At 46.3% G+C, this 16,433-nt stretch overlaps 1 protein-coding gene and 1 long non-coding RNA gene across 2 annotated transcripts in view; both read left to right on the forward strand.

The window, feature by feature from the left end:
- The window catches only part of LOC148125903 (uncharacterized), a 209,907-nt gene that overhangs the window by 87,805 nt on the left and 105,669 nt on the right, over nucleotides 1–16,433 (forward strand). The gene's annotated exons all lie outside the window — the stretch shown is intronic.
- On the forward strand, nucleotides 12,333–15,844 carry SOX2 (SRY-box transcription factor 2). The gene has a single exon (XM_026705716.2). It carries the CDS (start codon nucleotides 13,368–13,370, stop codon nucleotides 14,343–14,345), a length of 978 nt encoding a protein of 325 aa, XP_026561501.1. The 5' UTR covers nucleotides 12,333–13,367; the 3' UTR covers nucleotides 14,346–15,844.

The following is a 16,433-nucleotide window of genomic DNA, read 5'->3' on the forward strand; positions in this document are numbered from 1 at the left end:
GGTGACAGCAGAATCGACGAGAAACAACTTGAAAAAGTCACCAGATATCAGGACTTCAGAATCGAACGGCAGAGACTCTGGCATAAACCAGTGCAGGTGGTTCCAGTGGTACTCGGCACACTGGGTGCTGTGCCTAAAGACCTAGGCAAGCACTTGAAAACAATTGGCGCTGACAAGATCACCATTGGTCAGCTGCAGAAGGCCACCTTACTGGGATCTGCTCGCATAATCCACCGATACATCACGCAGTCCTAAACACTGGGGAAGTGTTCGACTAGTGATTTGTGATACGAAACCCAGCATGGTTATCTCATCTGCTGCGTACACTGTCATTTTTATGTATAATAATAATAATAATAATAATAATAATAATAATAATAATAATAATAATAATAATAATAATAATAATTAATAATAATAATAATAATAATACCACCTGGTTATGGCTGACCAATGGAACACTGAAGAAAGAGACAGAAGGCCTGATTCTTGTAGCCCAAGAAGAAGCCATCAGAACAAATGCAATCAAAGCCAAAATAGAAAAATCATCTGATGACCCCCAAATGCAGACTCTACAAAGAAGCGGACGAAACCATCGATCACATACTGAGCTGTTGCAAGACAATCACTCAGACTGACTACAAAACAACATCACGACACAGTCGCTCAGATGGTCCATTGGAACTTGTGTCACAACTATCATCTGCCTGTAGCAAAGAACTGGTGGGATCATAAGTCGGAAAAAGTGGCTGAAAATGAGCATGCAAAACTACTGTGGGACTTCCGAATACAGACTGACAAAGTTTTGGAACACAACACCTTGGATATCATGATTGTGGAGAAAAAGAAAGTGTGGATCGTCAACATTGCCATACCTGGTGATAACAGAATCGACGAGAACTTGAAAAAAGTCACCAGATATCAGGACTTGAAAATCAAACTGCAGACAGTGTGGCATAAACCAGTGCAGGTGGTTCCAGTGGTACTTGGCACACTGGTTTGTGCCCAATGACCTAGGCATTGGGTGCTGTACCTAAAGACCTAGGCAAGCACTTAAAAACAAGTTGAAAAAGTCACCAGATATCAGGACTTGAGAATCGAACCGCAGAGACTCTGGCATAAACCAGTGCAGGTGGTTCCAGTGGTACTCAGCACACTGGGTGCTGTGCCTAAAGACCTAGGCAAGCACTTAAAAACAATTGGCACTGACAAGATCACCATTGGTCAGCTGCAGAAGGCCACCTTACTGGGATCTGCTTGCATAATCCGTTGATACATTATGGAGTCCTAAACGCTTGGGAAGTGTTTGACTAGTGATTTGTGATACGAAACCCAGCATAGTTATCTCATTTGCTGTGTATACTGTCATTTCTATATATAATAATAATAATAATAATAATACTTCAATTCTGAAAACCTCCAGTCATGTTGGCTGAGGAATTGCAGGAAGTCCAGTACATTAGGAAGGGTCTGGATGGAAGGTTGAGTGAAGATGGAACTTGAGACAAACCACTGGACTGAGGGAGATGTTTTGATTTGGATCAACTGCCTTGCTTATCCGTAAGGAGAGTTCTTTCAATGGGAAGGAAGGAGAAGGTTTTAAGGAAGGTAGATGCAAACGGAACCAGAGGAGATGTGGTCTCCATGTGTTATGCAAGGCCTGAGTAGGGAAACAGTACCTCCTACACTCCAATTGGTCCCTCTGACTTCAGCCAGAGGTTCTCAACAATCTTAGGGGATTTTTCCTTGTTGTTTTCCATCGTGAGTGCACAGCTACAGCAAGCTGGGGTGGTTTTGCAAAACTGACCTTAGTCCCAAGAACAACCGTCTGTCTGTCTGTATTTCAGAAATTGCAACTGGGTGCTATTAGCTTTGAGTGTTTGGTGGTATTCAAAGTCCCATCGCAATCAAGGGGAGTTAAGCAGGCCTTTTAGGGGTACAACCGGACCAGGCAAATGTTCTCCTTGCTGGTGGATTTCAGTCAATTGTCTACGGAGATTCTCAGTCATCCAGGGGTCTTGGTTGTCCCAAAGGTGCTTTTTCAAGAGGCAGCTGAACTTTGGTTTTCCCTGAAGTCATTTGTCCTCTCGTCCAAGAAGCTTCTCCGTGGTTCGGTCAGAACTGAGGAAGCTTCTTGGATGAGAAATGAAACGTCTTCATGAAAAAACAAAAAAAAGTCTGATTGCCTCTTTGGGATTTCAGTCAATTGAAGGCCCAGATCCGGACCTGGCCAGTTGACTCACACTAGACTAGGCTGAAATGGAGTTGGACAGCTTGTCTTAGCATGACATGTGAACTAGGCTTATAAATTTAGACACAAGTTGATACGTGACTTCAATCATTCTGTTCCGTTAGTCCAGGCAAAAGGGTTTAAGATATTGTGCAACCTTAATTAATGCATAAGTTTGTATCAATGGGACTATCAAATGATTGCACCAGAGTAGGTGCAATCCAGTGGTGGGATTCCAATTTTTTTACTACCGGTTCTGTGGCCATGGTGTGGCTTGCTGGGCGTGGCAGGGGAAGGATACTGTAAAATCCCCATTCCCTCCTCACCCCATTTACCTGCTTTCCAGCTCTGTTCTCCTGTGCAGGACAACAAAAGAAGACCCAGCTAATCAGCTGGGACTTGGGAGGCAGAGAATAGAAGGGGGCGGGGCCAGTCAGAGGTGATATTTGCCGATTCTCTGAACTACTCAAAATTTCCACTACCGGTTCTCCAGAACTGGTCAGAACCTGCTGAATACCACCTCTGGCGTAATCCTTACTAGTACATCCTGAATGTTTTTCCTTAGGAGAAGGTACCTTCTGAACAACATATTTTCAAATCTATGTGTGAAACCAAACTTTCTGGCTGTCGAAGCAAGACAGCTAGAACTTGATTTAGGTGAGGAGGAGAAAGAGCCATACAAATCAGTATAATTTATTTTGAAGCCCAAATAGACCCAACGTTATATTAGAATTAGACCCCTGCAAGCCCAGGTGGGTATAGTGGATTGAAACCATTTTGCAGGTTTACAATCGAAGTGTGAGATTGCTCCATCACTGCTCCGTCGTCTTCGAAAGCTCAGTTATGTTCTTTGGACTTTATGGCAGGGTTTTATCCAGCCCATTCCTCTGGAAGTGTCCCAATTTTGGTAAGGAAAGAAAATGGATTCCAGCTGTTGGGGGAGAATGATAGTCGAGAGCTATCATAGTCGAGCGGCCCTGCTTTGAAGTAACCAAATGGGACTCATATTTCCAAAAAGCAGCCCTGTTGACCTGTTGCAGAAGGACCAAGAAGGAACCAGTAAGGAATTAAAGAACCTATTGGCACTGGGCAGCCAATAAATTTAAGATCATGACCATCTTCTGGCAACGGTTCAAGCCTAAAGGTGGGATCCGCTGCTCCAGCAAAGGTCTACTTCAAGGGTGTCAACCTCGATTTCATTGAGGGCCGCATCAGGGTTGTGTTTGACCTTGGGGCCACTGTGTGTGTGTGTGTGTGTGTGTGTGTGTGGCCAGGGTGGCCGTGGCTAGTTTGACATCACTTGTGTCTGGGGCACCTGTGGCCCGAGAGCTCTGCCAGCTAAAACGGGTTCCCGAGCTCTGTTTTAGGCTGGGACAGTCTCCTGCAACCCTCTGCCAGTGAAAACAGAGCTCCGGAGGGCTTCATGTGGCCCTTCCGAGCTCCATTTTCACTGGCATAGGCACTGCAGGCCGGTCCTTCACTGTTTCCAGGGCGGCACCGCAGGCCAGATGCAGCCCATGGGCCTTGAGTTTGACACCCCTAGTCTATTTGGACATAGTTGCTTAGGAATATGTCCCTCTGTACCGCCTTTCTTTTCAGGGAGTGGATAGCATTCAAGAGGAGTGTTTACAGGGTATGTGTCAGGATTCCGGCAATCGCCCTAATTAAATCATGATTCTCGAGTCAAACTTCAAAGGATTTATTAGAGGCAACTTACTGGCATTGCCCTGTATGAAGCCAACTCTGGCATATATAATTTACAGTTCCCTGTGACCCTGTTTCCCACCTCCCCCTGGGTGTCTCATAAACCAGATTATCCAACTGAGCCATTCACAGGATGGGTGTCATCATCCATGTTCTCCAATTAAATTATCTGCATTATCTTACCATTATCTTACCATTATCTGGTATTTTAGTTACAATCTTTTAAAGATAAGAGTTGGAAGGTACTTTTGCTTTCAACTGCTCTTCCAGATTTCCTTCCTCCCCCCTCCCTTTTTTTTTTAATGGCAACTTCTAAAACAGGCATAGGAATGTTTTATGAGTTGGCGGTACATTAAAAAAATGTTAACATGGTGAGATCAAAGCCTTGCCATGCATGCAACACACATAAAGAAAACCAGTGGGAGCTTTGATCCCAGTCATGCCCCTCATCTAGACCAGGGGTGTCAAACTCACATCGTCACAGAGCGGCATCACATGATGTATCGGGACTTTTTCCCCTTTTGCTAAGCTGGGGGGGAGGGGCAGGACCAGCACGTGACCCCCGCGAGTTTGACACCCCTGTTTTAGACCTTTGGGGGCACAACTTGTGAACACACACACACACACATACACACACACACACACACACACACACACACACACACGGCTGTCAATAAACAAATAATCCTCCTGCTGCTGCGTTGCATGGCATTTTCAGAATTACAAGTTGCTCTTTAAGAAAACAAAAAAAAAATGCTGTGATTATTCAAAGGAATGAAAAACTAGCAAAGTGAGGAGCAGACTGGAAGATGAATTGGAGGTGAAATCTGTTGGGTTAAAATGTACCCTGTTGTCTAAAAGTCTTGCTTGGAAGTAAGGATGAAATTGCAGACTTTTTTTTCCAGGAAGGTTAGGTAGGATTTTGGTGAAATTGGTGAAGCCGAGTTAAAGAAGACTTACTGTAGTGGAATCTTAACTACTACACCTTCAAACTAGGTGGACAAAAAGAAACATAAGAGATAGATTGGTCCACGCTATCACTGATAATAAGAATTTGTGCCTTTTTAGGAGAGAAGTAAGGCTTCTAATCTGCTTTGCAGAATTTCCTGCAAAACCATCTAATCCGGATTAGGGATATTTTAATACCCTGATGAACCAAATCCTAAATTTGCTGGCACTGGAGTCAGTTCATTGAGCAATGCTATACATACAGTGTTTGGCTACTCAGTAGTATGCCCAAAATTGCAACACAATTTATTGTCTGTGTGTATAGCTTCCCTTCTCGTCCCTTCTCTTCCCTTCCCTTCCCCTCCCTTTCCTTCCTTCCTTCCTTCCTTCCTTCCTTCCTTCCTTCCTTCCTTCCTTCCTTCCTTCCTTCCTTCCCTCCCACCTAATCGCATGTACAGCTGGCATCCTAAATTCCTTTCCCTTGAAAATTAGGTATATTGAAATCAACTTAATTGTAGCGAGAATATTACGGGTCAGGCTGAAAATTAGTGTAATAATTTGAAATGAAGTAAGTTGATCTGCCAGGCCCTGGTTTAACAGGTGGCTTAATGTGATCTCTGGGTTATTCGTGTTCTTTAGAAACTTTCCCTTAAACATGCTTTCTGGAAGATAAAACAGAGAAATTCCTTTGAAAGTTCCTTGCTTGTGTTTGCTTCCACTAGTTTTGATTTTGGCCCAAATCAGAATTCTTCCTCTCAATTGTTTGGAAGTTAGTTTTCAGAGTAAGAAAGTGGTGTATATGATTAGATGGAGAATATACTGTAATTCTGGTCTGGCATTCTTAATATAAAGAATTGTATAATTATGTATTATATAATTATATTAAGAATTCTTAATATAAACAAAGAACTCTCTTTTCTCTTTCTTTCTTTCTTTCTTTCTTTCTTTCTTTCTTTCTTTCTTTCTTTCTTTCTTTCTTTCTTTCTTTCTTTCTTTCTTTCTTTCTTTCTTTCTTTCTTTCTTGTAGCAACAAAGGAATTCTAAGGCATAATAATGACTCCAGAATTCTTTGCAAAGCGTGATCTGCATTCCTTCAGCAGTCTGAAACATTGCAAAACAGAAAAGTCTGAATTATTGGGTAGATTTAATTTTGGTAAGAAATACTACCATCTCTTCCCTTCAGAAGTAATCTGACAGATTTTTATATATATAAAGAAGGAGCTGAATTATCATCAACAGTGATTTTAAGGCAACCAGTAATGAATATAAAATGCACAGAGAGAAACACACACACACACACATTATTCTATGTATGTGTGTATAATGTGAATGCTGTATATTCATTTAGTTCTAGCTCTTTTCGTCACAAATAGTTATGTTCAGCCATTCTGTGAAGTGTGTGTAGGATAGAGGGGGAGAGGGAGTGATTAATTACCAATATACAGGGATTTTTTTTAATTTCCTTCAAATCACTTCTGGAAAAAAGAAATATTTATTAATATAGTAGAATCCCATATTTTCAACATATAGACTGTACCCAAAGCCAGGTCCCATTTTTATTGTATTATTTTTTTTTCATTATTAATTGAAATACTTTTTTTCCCAGAGAAAGTATTACTGTACTTAGCAATGTTCAAAGAGCATGTGCGGTCTGAGTAAAGGTTTTAGAAGAAAATAGCAGCTACTTTAAACTTTTAGTGTAACGTATGTAATACATTTTCTGTCGGGCTTTGTTTATAGTGCTCCTTTGGTTTATGGTGTAAGCCAGAAAACTCAATATATTATGTGAATCATGTCAGGACAAGAGGTAATACAACAGATTGGTGATCTGGGTTTACTAATAACACAGCTGCAAAGTATTCCATACCGGTATATTTGGCTCATACAATATTAATAAAACTGACATTACTAATAATGTTGCCTATCATTTTCATCGTATTTGATCTGCTAGTCTTTATTATGATTAACCCAGATTAGCCTCTAGAGATATCTTTATTTGTTCACTCAGTTTCCAAAGTGTCAGGATTAGAGACAACATGACACTCCATTACAGTTTTAAGCAAGGCCAACTGAGAATTATTGAGAAGAGATGCCCCAATCCATTTTAATCAGAGGAAAACAAGTATTCCTTTTTTTTTTTTTTTGGCATCTGCTACCCGCTCCGATGGCACTTTTTCCCTTATAAGATCTACTTCTCCTCTTTTCATCAGAACTCTCATTATTCCTAGAACTGCCCCCACCCCACCCCCAAATATAACACTTTCAGGCAAGATTTGTTGAGAATTGTCTTAAGATGTAACAGTTGCTCAAAGTTGGTAAGGGATAACTAGAGCATATTTGTGAGTCTGGCTAACATTAGTTCTCCTCTTTCATTTTCCCCTTCTTCTCCCTCCTCCCTTCATCCATCCTCCTCCTTTCTTCTCCTCCTCCTCCTTCTCTCCTTCATCCTTCATCTTCTCCTCCTCCTCCTCCTTAGGAAGCCACTATTAAAAACTTTTTCTTTCCTTCCCTAAATTGTCTGCATGAAACTGAGTTATGAGAGCAAGGCAATATTTCACAGGGAGAGAGAGAGCACGAGCTACTAATACACAAATGCATGCATAGGTACAAAGTGTAGTCCCTATGGTCAGGCACCAGATAGATATATAACCCTAACCCTATATATATATATATATATATAGTGTTGTTTTTTTTTGTAGAGCTCCTTTTCCAAGTTAGAACATGCGGTTTGGCGACGGCGATAGCGGCGCTTGGGACGATCCGATGATAATAATAACACCATTACTACTAATAATAGCTTTGTGCAGCTCTTACCTCCACGAAGGGCTTGTGAGTGGTTAAACAGACTCTTTCCTCTCCCCCACCCCTTCATCCCCCCCTCCCCAATACTGGTGGTCGTTCGAACGCTGCTAATTAACAATGCTGAGAAATTCCTTCCTAACAAGGACATTCTCTAAGTATCCGCTCGTTCCCCGCCGTTCAGCTTCATTTCCATAAGAAGATTAACAGGCCGGGAGAACACACTCAAATGCAGATGCAGGAAAGAAGGGTTTTTAACGAGCATCATAATAGTAAGTTGCTTGGCTAGTTCTCGCCTAATTGGTGCGAGTTAAACCTCCGTTTCCACCAAAGAAAGGGAGAAAGGGGGAAAAGAGAGGAGAGAGAGAGAGAGAGAGAGAGAGGAGGGGGAAGGTATTGGCGATTCCCCCCTCCTTTCTCCCGTAAGACAAGATAAATAGCCTTGAGAAGTTTGGATTGAAAAGCCTGAAGTGAAACAAACCAGTATTAGGATTTTTAAAAAATAAATCTTATCCCAACCCAATCCTTCTTCAAATACAACACTCGACTAATTTTTGCACGAAGTGAGAAAGATGGTCGGGCGTTTGATACCCTGCTTGGCGTTTTGAACGTGGCCAGCGCCCACCCGACACCCAAGAAAAAGCACTTGGGAGTAGTTGTTTTATACTATCAGAAAGAAAAGCCCAAAAAGAGAGAGAGAGAGAGACGCGGCTAAAACGGGTCCGGCCGCTTGTCCGAATATTAAACTCTGGGAATGGGGGGAAAAGGCCTATCTCTTTCTTTTGCCTGTTTGTACATTTTTAGTCCACGCGGTTTTTGGGGAAAAAAACCCCAAAACCCTCGGATTTAAAACCCCGCTCTCAGGCTCTCTTCTCCACCAGGCCCAGACGACCTTACACGTGGGAGAGGAGGAGCGGGACGCCGCTCGTCTGAACAGCCTTTGGCACCGGGATTTGCGCCGTCTTTTTCCACTTCGGTGACCAAAAATGTGATTTTTCAGAGAAAACTTAAAAAGATGATCTTACGAAAGTTGCGGAAGAGCCGGCGCTGGAAAACAGAAGGCGTCGAGGGAAAACCCTGATCGCTTTTTATTTTATTTATAAGATAGGTGTTTTTTTAAAAAAAAAAACTTAATTATTATTTTTTTCATCTTAAACCCATTCGGGATCTACTGCGGGGACTTTTGACCTGCATCCATTCCGAAAACGCAGCTCATTAAAATAAAACGCTAAACGCCCCCGGTAAAGCAGACACGGATTATTTATGGGGTAAATACAATTAGGCGAGAGACAAACCAACTACTTTAACCTCTTATTATAGGGTTCAAGGCCGATAATAATAATAAAAAAAGCGTCTAAGTTATAGCGTTAAGCTGGAGAGGAGGGCGCCTTCCTTGCCGCGTAGGCTGCTTGGCTGTAAATTTTAAATATCCATCCGTTTTTCATTGTTTTACTCCCCGAGCAAATCACAACCTCCACACCCATTATTTTCCTTCGAACTTAATTGCCCGTGTTTTGTTTCAGTTTTGCTGGTGTTTGTTTGTTTAGAGGACTTTTTTCGAGTGTTAGGGTAAACAGCAAAGTTAACATGCAGAGTTTGGACAACTCGGATGGGCTTATATGGCAAGGTCTGGATAGCTGCTCTTTACTTTTATTTTATTTTATTTTTTTCAATATTGGAAAGGTGGGAATCCCGAATAGATTTTTTTTTAAAAAAAAATAAATCTGCGGCTGCAAATCAGATCAGGGAATTCAAGAAAATTAAAACCACGTCTGAAGTTTGCAGCCCCCGCCTCCCATTTCTTTTTCTGAACCGATCATTCTCAGCAGAAGGGGAAACCACGAACAAGCCAACTCACGCTAATGAGGTCAGCAAAGCAGAACATGCCAACTTAATAACAGCGATCATATTCAGTAGTAACGATCGGAGTTTCCCTATAGTCGTCTCGTCTCTCTCTCTGCCTTTCGTTTTGTTTCTGGAGGGGGAAATGCAGAGAGACCAGTAGGGGGCGCAGTAAGCCTATGCCAAAACCCCCGATCAGAAACTTCAGCGCGCCCTTCCAGGCGTTTCTCCTTTTGTGTTATTTCCAAATAACTTTTCCGGTTGTGGGCCTCTTCGCTATGTTTCTGAGCTTTACCTACCTTTAAAGACATCAATAATTTCAGAGGTCTGAGAGGCGTCTCGGGATACCCCCCCAAAAAAAAAAAAAAAACGAAAAGAAAGAGAAACCCCAACACCTTTTCTATATTATTATTATTTTTAACCTTCCATTTGCTTGAAACTTAAAAACAAAGTTCAGAAGCTTTTAAAAAAAATGGGTGAAAACTATATCGATTTCTGTAAGTTTAAGCACCAGCTGTCGGGAAAAATCCCCTCCCGTGGAAATGGACGCGGGTGGGTGGGGGGGAAAGGCAGCAAGAAAATAATTATAGCGGGGGAAGAAGGGGGATTTGGGGGGGGCAAATAAAACCCTTCCCCTCCCCTCTCCTCCCGAGTTCAGAATAAAATGTGCTCGCCAGTCAATCCGGCTATGTTTTGCCTTTTTTTTTTTTTTCAGAGAGACGAATCCTGCACGTTTTAAGCAGTTCGTGTAGCAAACATGGCTGAATATTTATTTCTCTTTTTATCGCTGTTCCTCTCTTTCCATCCCCTCCCCGCTTCTTTCGTGGTATTTTAAGTGCGTTTTCACCCCACCCCACCCCCCACACAACGATCCCACCAACACAAGAGCCTGGCGGAAATAAACTTAGCTGGCGCTTTTGTTTAGCAGCTTGTTACTGACAGCAAAAAAAAAAAAAACCAAACCAAAACAAAACTACCTATTTGTAACGGTTGTGCTGTCCAGGGCTCTCACCTCTTGAACCTTCTCTCCGCCCCCCCACACCCGCCCCTCCCGTCACATCTCTGGTTGCAAAAAAAATAGAAGCTTCGCTGCGAACAGGATTGCGCGCTCCCGGCTGGCGCGCTCTCGTTTCCCCGGAGCATCCCCGAATTGGCTCTCGTCCCCCGCACCCCGCGTCCCCTCCCCAAAAAATATCTCGTCGGCGTTTCACTTCTCCTTTGCTTTTCTCGGCCTGCTCCTATTGTACCTGCGCACCTGCTTTCTAAGCCTTACGGGGTATTCTCTCTCTCTCTCTCTCTCTCTGTGTGTGTGTACGTTGAGAAGGAATAATGCTGCACTTTAAAATTGCAGGGGGAAGAAAAATGTTTAAAGGCCCGCGGGGGGCGGCGGGGGGGGAAGGAAGGAAGGAAGGAGGGAGGGAGGAGAGAAACGCCTTTATGCTTCCAGTTCCAGGAGCGCGCGTGTGAGCGTGAGTGGGTTTTATTGAATCTCTTCCCTTTTCGCTTTGTGGAAGAAAAAGAGGCAAGGGGGAGGAGGGAGAGAAGAGAAGAGCCCCCCCGCCTCGGGTTGCGGGAGAGAAACCGCACTTGTTGTGCTTCTTGCCTGCTTCCAAATGTCTGGTGGAGAAAATCGGGTGTTCAGGAAGGGAGCCCCCAGCGCGCAGCTCGGCGTGGCTTCCAGCCGTGGAATTGGGGGCGGGGGTGGGGGCTGGCGGCCGTCGGGGAAGTGGGGGGGAAACTACCCCGCGTCTATCGCAAGTCGTTACTTGGCCATAAGTTTCGGGCTTCCAGCCAGTTGGACAGAGATGGAAAGGGACACGCGGAATCGCGACTGGACCGGCAGGTGACAGAAGATCGCCTGTGGGCGGCGATCTAGGAGAAGGGCTAAGAGGCCTGAGGTTGGACGCCCTCGGAGAGGGGAGCCCAACCTCACGTGCTGGGAGACGGGTGCGCAGCGCCACCCTAAAGGGGAACTTAGCACGAGGATCTGGGACAGGACAGGTCGCCTTTGCCAACGGTTGCTATTCTAGGAGAGAGATCAACCCAGTTTGTTTCCCCAGTACGTGGCTCTCTTCTTAGATTCCTTAGACCAGGGGTCTCCAACCTTGGCAACTTGAAGCCTGGAGGACTTCCAACTCCCAGAATTCCCCAGTCAGCTGGCTGGGGAATTCTGGGAGTTGAAGTCCGCCAGGCTTTAAGTTGCCAAGGTTGGAGACCCCTGCCTTAGACCGCAAGTCCCTCCCCCCTTTGCCCTGCGGGGATGATGCATTCTGTGGGGAATCAGCCGCCGGGAATAACCTCCAGCCTACTCCCAGATCTTGTGCCGGTCCGACGATCGGGGATCCCTTCCCCCCGGGGGGATCTCTGAGGAGGCCTAGCTAGAGACGACCCCTCTTGCCTGTTATCGGAAAGCCAGACCCTGTTTTCGCAAGGGGCGGAAGCAACCACGCTTTAAAAAAGTAGTGCAACTTTTCTTCTCTCTCCCTCTCTCCCTTTTTCTCTTTCTTTACATCCTTCTTTCCTTCCTTTCCTTCTCTCTCTCTCTCTCTCTCTTTCTTTCTTTTTTGTAAGGCGCCACCAACTTTGCAGCCGAGCAGGCCTTCCTCGGAGGGGGCGCGTTGTTTTTGCTTTTTTTTTAAAAAAAAATGTAGCCACAATGCTGTTTACACACTTCCTCCGCGAGGCGTGTGTGACCTGTTGCTCGTAAGAGGCGCTCCGAGGGGCCCGCGGGGAAGCGCTCTCGCCTCCTCCCAAGGCCCGCCTCCCGCCTGCCCGCTTTCTCTCCTTCCAACCCCCCCCCGCCCCCCAACACGAGCCGAGCCGAGCCGAGCCGAGCCGTCCCGGCTGGCGCGCGCGGGAAGCCCCTCCCCTTTTCATGCAAAACTCGCCGGGGAGACTAGTCTTCAGTGGAGGAGCCGGAGCGCGCTGATTGGCCGGGGCGGACGCATTTATTCCCTGACAAGCCCCCCATCACATGGATGGGTTGTCTATTAACTTGTTCAAAAAAGTATCCGGAGTTGTCAAGGCAGGGAGAGAAAGAGAGAGAGAGAGAAAGAAAGAAAGAAAGAGAGAGAGAGAGAGAAAGAGAGGAGAGAGGGAGACCAGGGAGAGGGAGAGGGTTTGGCGGGGGTGGGGGCCAGCACAACAAAGCCCAGCCAAAGAGGGACGGGGGCAACAAGGACCCGGGCTGGTTCCTTAAGACTCGAGCTCCGGTGAGTAGGGGAGGGGGCAAGATTGCAAGGAGAGGCGGCCGAAAGAGGGGAGACGCCGGCGGCCGGTTCTTGGAAGAAGTTTGTCCCTGCAGAGACGCTCCGATCCAGCCTCCTTTGTTATGAAGCGCCGCGAATAACCGTCGTCCGAGAGAGCTGCCGTCGCCGATCTTCCTCGCTGTTGGTGCCGTCGCCGGCCGGCCAGTTGAAGGCGATCCCGGCGCGGGTCCCCCTCGGCGGAGTTTGGTGCTGGGGGGGGGCAGCGCTCCCCTCCCGGAGAAGCCCAGCCCGGTACGGGACACCCTTTTGCTCCTGACTGGCTTCCTCGCTCTTCCTTGGCGGCTCCTCGCAGCTGGCTGGTTTGGCTGGGCTGGCCGGCAGGCAGGCAGGCGGGCAGGCAGTGGGGGGGCTGCTGTTTGTTGCTGCTTGTTGCCGCCGCCGCCGCCTCTTGGACTCCGGCCGGGCGGGGGAAAGAGGAGGCAGCGACCCGTCGGACTTCTTCGCCCCTCGCGGGGGATCCCCCCCCCCCTGTATGAGCTCCGGTTGCCTCTAACCGCCCGTCCCCGGGTTGCTGGGCGAACCTCGCCGCTGCTGCGCGCTCCCCCGCCGCCGCCGGCACCCCAACAACCGCTTGAATGTACAACATGATGGAAAGCGACCTGAAGCCTCCCGCCCCCCAGGCGACTCCGGGGGGAGGCCCGGGAGGGAACGGCAACGCCGGCGGGGCCAACAGCCAGAAGAACAGCCCCGACCGGGTCAAAAGACCCATGAACGCTTTCATGGTGTGGTCCCGAGGCCAAAGGCGGAAGATGGCCCAGGAGAACCCCAAGATGCACAACTCGGAGATCAGCAAGCGCCTGGGGGCCGAGTGGAAACTTTTATCCGAGGCCGAGAAGAGACCCTTCATCGACGAGGCCAAGCGGCTGCGCGCCCTGCACATGAAGGAACACCCGGATTATAAATACAGGCCCCGGCGGAAAACCAAGACTTTGATGAAGAAGGATAAGTACACGCTGCCCGGAGGGCTCCTGGCGCCGGGCTCCAACTCCATGGCCGCGGGAGTCGGCGTGGGGGCTCCGCTGGGCGCCGCCGGCGTCAACCAGAGGATGGACAGCTACGCGCACATGAACGGCTGGACCAACGGCGGCTACGGCATGATGCAGGAACAGCTCGGCTACCCGCAGCACCCGGGGCTCAACGCCCACAACGCCGCCGCCGCCGCCGCCGCCGCCCAGATGCAGCCCATGCACCGTTACGACGTGAGCGCCCTGCAGTACAACTCCATGACCGGCTCCCAGACCTACATGAACGGCTCGCCCACCTACAGCACCATGTCCTACGCGCAGCAAGCCACCCCGGCCATGGGGCTGAGCTCCATGGGCTCCGGGGTCAAGACGGAGTCCAGCTCCAGCCCGCCCGTGGTCACGTCCTCTTCCCACTCCAGAGCTCCCTGCCAAGGCGGAGACCTCCGGGACATGATCAGCATGTACCTGCCCGGAGCCGAGGTGGCGGAGACGGCCGCCCCCAGCAGACTGCACATGTCGCAGCATTACCAGAACGCACCTGTGCCAGGAGCGGCGATAAACGGCACGCTGCCTCTGTCCCACATGTAAGAGACCCAGGGGGCGGCCCGGGCGGGCGGAGCGGGTGGGGGATGGGGCGGCTCGGCAGGAAGGAGCGCGAGAAACCCGAAATTCAAGCAAGACGAAACTTTTCTTAGCGATGTTGGACTCTTCTGCCTTTCTCCCCTCCCCCTCCCTCTCCCTCTTCTTCCTCTCCTCTTTTTTTCTGGGGGGGGGCGGCGGCGGGGGTGGGGGCGCGGGCGGACACTATTTTTGTACAGAGAATAACTAGGTAGGGGGGAGAGCAGATCGCATACAAAAGGAAAAAAAAACCAGAAAGGGAAAGAAAAACAAATCCACAACCTAATAATAATAATAATAATATTAATAATAATAATAACCCAACCAGGAACTTGTACAGGAACTACCCCCACCCCTCCTCCTCCTCTCCGCTTGGAGAGGGATCAACTCCACTCAACTTGTTTTGACCCACCAAACAAACATTTCTCTTCCCCCGCCCTGCCATCCAGTTCCAGTAAAAAAAAAAAAAAAAGGTACTTTGCAAGAAAAAAAAAAGTTTTTTTTTAAATAAATAAAAAAAAAGTTTTTATTCCTATTCTTTAGAACTAGTCTCCAGAAAGAGAGACGTAGGAAAGAGGAGGGAAAGGGGGGATGGGAAATGTTTTAATATTTGCAAGCAACTTTTGTACAGTATTTATCAAAACAAACATGGCAATCAAAAAAAAGTTCATTGTTTATATTAAAAAGAGAGACAGAAGGGGGAGGGGAACCCCCCCCTAAGCATTTGCCAATTATTTTTAAAATACAACAAAGACTGCTTATGATGCTGTAGTGATTGCAAATGAATTTATAGCAGCAACACACACACACACACACAAATAAGGAAGTGAATTTTACTTTAAAACGAAGATCTGGGCATTTTAATTGTTTTAGCAAATTGTACAAACAGCAAAAAAAAAATTAAATAGAATAAGTAATTGCATACCACTGAACTGTTTTGTTTTTGTTTTTAATAAAAAGGGGCAACAGTTTAGGGTGTACTAAATTTTTTTTACACATTGTTAAAAACAAACAAACCTTGTCTTGCAGATCCACATACTTTGTTAATTTAAAATAGCCCTTTTTTGTTTCCAAACGTTATCCTGTTTGGCTAAAAGGACAACAAAAGAGCAACCTAAAACTGTGTTTGAAACATTTTCTTATGGTTTGTAATATTTCTGTAAATTTATTGTGATGACATTTTAAGTTCTTTTATTTCCCCCCCCCCTCTTCTCATTTCCAGTAGTTGTACTTTAAAACTCGGCTGTGTATTATCTGAAATCAGTCTGGCAACAGTCCTTCATATATTTATATATACATATGTGTGTAGGTATGAACACACACGAGAATATGTATATATACCCATATATATATATATATATATATTTGAACTAATACCATCCTTTTAAACAGGTTCATATTCAACCTCAGTTTTTACACCATTATACACAGTTTGAGATAAATAAATTTTTGAAATATGGACACTGAAATTACATTCGAGTCTTTGATTTATTTTTACAAGCAGGATGCACTTTATTCACTCATTTATTCATTTAGTTGTTGCTGTTTTGTTTTTGTTTTTAAAAAAAGCACCAGTCCAATTTGGTCAAGGTTTTGTCGTGGTGTATGCTGTGGGGTTAAATGATTTTAGCATAGCATCAAACTGCTGCAAAGTGAGGGCAAGCCCCGCAGCCTGCTCTTCCAGGGTCCTTTATAACTCGAACTACTTTTTTTAATGAAAAGGAAAACGGCATTTCAAAAATCCACCGAACAACGAGCGATCGATCGGCGTATGAAATGATCATTCTTTTCACCAAAGGTAAAATGCACCTAAGCGGCTCGCTTTCCTGGCTTTCGCTCTTCGTAATTCTCGGAGAAGGTGGCAATTGAAAAGGTTGCTTGTTAAATTACGATAGGATATGATGGTGGCGACGGCGTTGTTGTTGCGGTGGCGGTGGCGGTGGTTAATTCCTCCGGCGTGGAAAAGGTATCTTGGCGGCGTTTGCGGCGGGGGTGGGGGGAGAAGCGACCACTTGTTGCAAAATGCCCCCCCCCCCAAAAAAACCCCTCTTCCCTCGG

The sequence above is a fragment of the Pseudonaja textilis genome, chromosome 4 (assembly GCF_049901715.1).
Source record: "Pseudonaja textilis isolate UNSWEBS1 chromosome 4, rPseTex1.2, whole genome shotgun sequence".
Classification (NCBI taxonomy): Eukaryota; Metazoa; Chordata; class Lepidosauria; order Squamata; family Elapidae; genus Pseudonaja; species Pseudonaja textilis.

Bases quoted from the DNA above. Each gene is read 5' to 3' on its own strand.
- SOX2 (XM_026705716.2), top strand. From the start codon at position 13,368: ATGTACAACATGATGGAAAGCGACCTGAAGCCTCCCGCCCCCCAGGCG.